Genomic DNA, 3,149 nt, shown 5'->3' with positions numbered 1-3,149 from the left:
CAAACCCCCCTCCTCGGTTTTCCCTCAATCTTTTCCCTGCCAAAACAATGTCAGCTCACAGAATTAGAAGACCGCCGAAAGGGGTCAGAAGGGGGTTAAGGCGGTGGCTCAGAGGGCACCTGTGCACCACAAACATATAGAAATAAGTACACGGCAAATAGTCATAGTTAACTTTGCCAATAAGTGTTCAAAATTGTACAATCCTTTTTTAAACGATGAGCTAAAGTGTAGTGTAAATGTATTTACTTCTATCCCATTGCGTGCTACCTTATTATAATGATAGAAATTAGCTTTAACTTATTTCTCTCCGTGCACACAAAACACAATGGTCAGAGAGGCCAGAAGGAAAAACGCATGCCGGCTGCTTATTTTCTTGTTGTCGTTTCATTTTTGGCACTTTTATGCGATAAAATATTTAATTATATTCGGCAGCTTCGTTTGTGCATTGTGCGGTGGCCCTTCACAGCCTTTTTAGCCCATTTTACATCACCTTGGGGATTGGGCGTGGTTAAAATTGCATTTCCAGTGTCTGACTCAAAGTATGCAGTCCTTTCAAAGGCCTTTTGCCTTTGGAAAACGGCAAATGGTATTCAGTGATAAAAAAAGGTGAGGAGGATCGAGATGTGTGGAATTCGTAAAAACATAATTAAAACCACATGCATATTTAATATTTAGTTTTCAAGCATTTAAAACTAATCCTGAAATCACATGGATACTTTTGGCAAGTAATTCCAGAGTCTGGGAAGCACATTTTCGCAGTAATCGTCAAGAATATCATCACTTGTGGTTAATTATTCAATGGTTCCCTAGCCAGCAGCTACTGTGGTTGCAGCTGTGGTTGTTGTGGTCGTGGTGGTTGTGGTTGTCGTCGTCGTTGTGGTGGTGCTCAAGGGTCTCTTGATGATCGTTATCCGTATGCAGCCGGCGTGATCTGGATGCTCACCAACGGGAGCTGCACCTCCAAGGGTTAGGCATTCCAGGGAAACCAGTAATGCGAATATTATGTACGATGTGGACCGCCTCATCGTGATCCTCAAGTGCAGAACTCCCCCGAACAACTGATCGCGCTCCATGGGGCTTCCATTCGCTTTTATAGTTCACTCTTCTTGCAGCTTTCCAGCTTTTCAGCCCCATTCAATTGGCAGCAATGACGGCGGACAATTGGACATATGCTGTATCAACAAATGCGATCACAATTTGCAGCCTCACCTCGCGATATGTATTGTGCTATTTGTGTTGTCCAACTATCTGATGTTGGCTTAATTTCATTTATTAATTCTCGCCCAACTTTTGACGAGTTAATATCATTCGAAATCACTCCGGAAAGTGCGGCTAGATCAGTTTAGAAAGAGGGCTTTCATTCATGAAAATCGTGCAAAAGCTTTAAGAATTCAGATTGTGAATCATTTAATTTGTGTGAAACTCACAAAATGCATTTTGTGTTGAAAGTTTTTAATTTAGCACTTATATGTGTTTAATTGGACTAATTTCGCATGAAATGCTTTGGGTAAGCGCTTCTATAAACAAATATTGTATGTTATCTTGATGCAACCTCTTTATTTTCCTAATTCGTAGGTTTTATAAAATAAATGTAACCATGAACTTTTAAAAGAATCATATTTTGAATATAAGGTTTGGTAAAGTTGGTTAAAAGTTTTTGGAACTAAGTAAAGCGTGAATTTCTTCACTTTTTTTAAGGTTTTAAGGTTAAAACAAATTCAAAATTTGGCTGGAAATTTTATTTATTTAAAAAGAAACTACTGCTTCTACATCTTTATAAAGTTTACATTGGGATTAGTTTCAAGGTTCGTCAACTGCGCTAGGCCAGGTTTTGGACACAACTCCACCGATCCATTTATCCCGAAGAGCTGGCGGTGGTGCTGGGCGGTGGAGGAGCACCACGTGGTGGTGGTGCACCAGCAGTGTTGTTGTGATGATGACCAGCAGCTTCCAATCCGCGCACCAAGTTCACTCCAGCCGCGGAGAATTGCTATAAAATATTTGTTAATATTTTATACAAATCCGAAATGTATTGAAAATGGTTTCAGAGTTGCTCTATTTTATTTACCAGCAGGCAGCAGCTCAGGGCCAAAAAGAACAGCAGATAGAAACGCATCTTGATGTTGAATGTTTGACATTGGCCGCGAAAAGCTCGCTTTTATGGCTCTCGTTTGTTTACCCGATTCAAAACCAATTTTCATTCGAAGTACCTCTGTAATTGTTGACGTAATTGGTCTGTCACATTAAATACCTAATTGAGGTGATGATTTTGTAATAATATTATTTCACCACGACCACAATTATCATGTGCACTGGAGCCAACTCTTTTTCAATTCGAGAACTCTGCTTTGGTTGCAGTTTGTAATTGTATGTACATACATAGTATTACATTCAAGCCTCATTAATATTTTGTGACCTTTTTTCTTCGGCAATACACCCATTCCACTTTAGATTTATTCTTTCCGCTAACCACTCAACCGCACAGCAAACACGTCCCTGTAAGTAGCGGCAGTGGTGCCTGGCTAACGAAATGTATCTCGACGAATTGATGTCTCTTAAAGAGCAGATATACGAACCACCCTCTCCCACTAATAACTAATGCCATAAGCCACTCAAGATTGCAGCACTCGTGACTTGTCGTCAGCCATTTGATGAACTGCCACAGGATGTGGATATATATTTGGATTGGCATCGGCATTGAGACTTCAGATTCCACAATCCAGATAGGCATAAACGTGTCGGGAAAGTTTTATGACCAGTTCCTTATACCTTACGCAAAATCCCCCATCGAATCGTGTAGCTGAACTTTGACATATTTGCAACACGGAAAGAAAAGTTGTTAAGTTCCTTCGTAGGTATTACACTAAAGTTGCTTATTTTTGGTTGACTACTATTTTTATTAGGTTTTAAATTATGCATTATATTGATCAAATCTAAGATTGCTTTTCTTACTATTTTTTTTTCTGTGTACCGAAACCAAACCCAGTCATAAACTACCTAATGCCAGCAAAAACAGGGGAAAACATCATAAAAGTCCCCAAACCGAATTCTGTGGCCCACTTTTATTCGATTTTTACGATAAGCCACGCTGCATGTTGTTTTTTTTTTAGGATCCTTATTTTTGCCAATGATGATTCGAAAAGCAGTTT

General features: G+C 39.5%; 2 protein-coding genes across 2 annotated transcripts; both read right to left on the bottom strand.

Moving 5' to 3' along the window:
* Positions 1–646: 646 nt before the first annotated feature.
* On the bottom strand, positions 647–1,040 carry LOC108095378 (fe-S cluster assembly protein DRE2). The gene has a single exon (XM_017196458.2). The coding sequence runs from the start codon at positions 1,023–1,025 to the stop codon at positions 807–809; it is 219 nt and encodes a 72-aa protein (XP_017051947.1). The 5' UTR covers positions 1,026–1,040; the 3' UTR covers positions 647–806.
* Positions 1,041–1,724: 684 nt separating this feature from the next.
* Positions 1,725–2,123, bottom strand: LOC108095380. The gene is made up of 2 exons (XM_017196460.2): positions 2,069–2,123; positions 1,725–1,990 (listed from the first exon to the last, which is right to left on the bottom strand). The coding sequence occupies exons 1-2, from the start codon at positions 2,114–2,116 to the stop codon at positions 1,856–1,858; spliced, it is 183 nt and encodes a 60-aa protein (XP_017051949.1). The 5' UTR covers positions 2,117–2,123; the 3' UTR covers positions 1,725–1,855.
* Between the last annotated feature and the right edge of the window lie 1,026 nt (positions 2,124–3,149).

Source organism: Drosophila ficusphila, unplaced genomic scaffold (genome assembly GCF_018152265.1).
Source record: "Drosophila ficusphila isolate 14025-0441.05 unplaced genomic scaffold, ASM1815226v1 contig_198, whole genome shotgun sequence".
NCBI classification, from domain to species: domain Eukaryota; kingdom Metazoa; phylum Arthropoda; class Insecta; order Diptera; family Drosophilidae; genus Drosophila; species Drosophila ficusphila.
Note: the sequence above shows the minus strand (reverse complement) of the source record. Positions and strands in the feature narration are given on the sequence as shown.

What these genes read in the sequence shown, in the direction of transcription:
- LOC108095378 (XM_017196458.2), bottom strand. Translation starts at nt 1,025, where the DNA reads ATGAGGCGGTCCACATCGTACATAATATTCGCATTACTGGTTTCCCTG.
- LOC108095380 (XM_017196460.2), bottom strand. Translation starts at nt 2,116, where the DNA reads ATGCGTTTCTATCTGCTGTTCTTTTTGGCCCTGAGCTGCTGCCTGCTG. An exon ending in CCCTGAGCTGCTGCCTGCTG is followed by an intron (nt 1,991 to 2,068) that starts GTAAATAAAATA and finishes AATATTTTATAG; the next exon opens with CAATTCTCCGCGGCTGGAGT.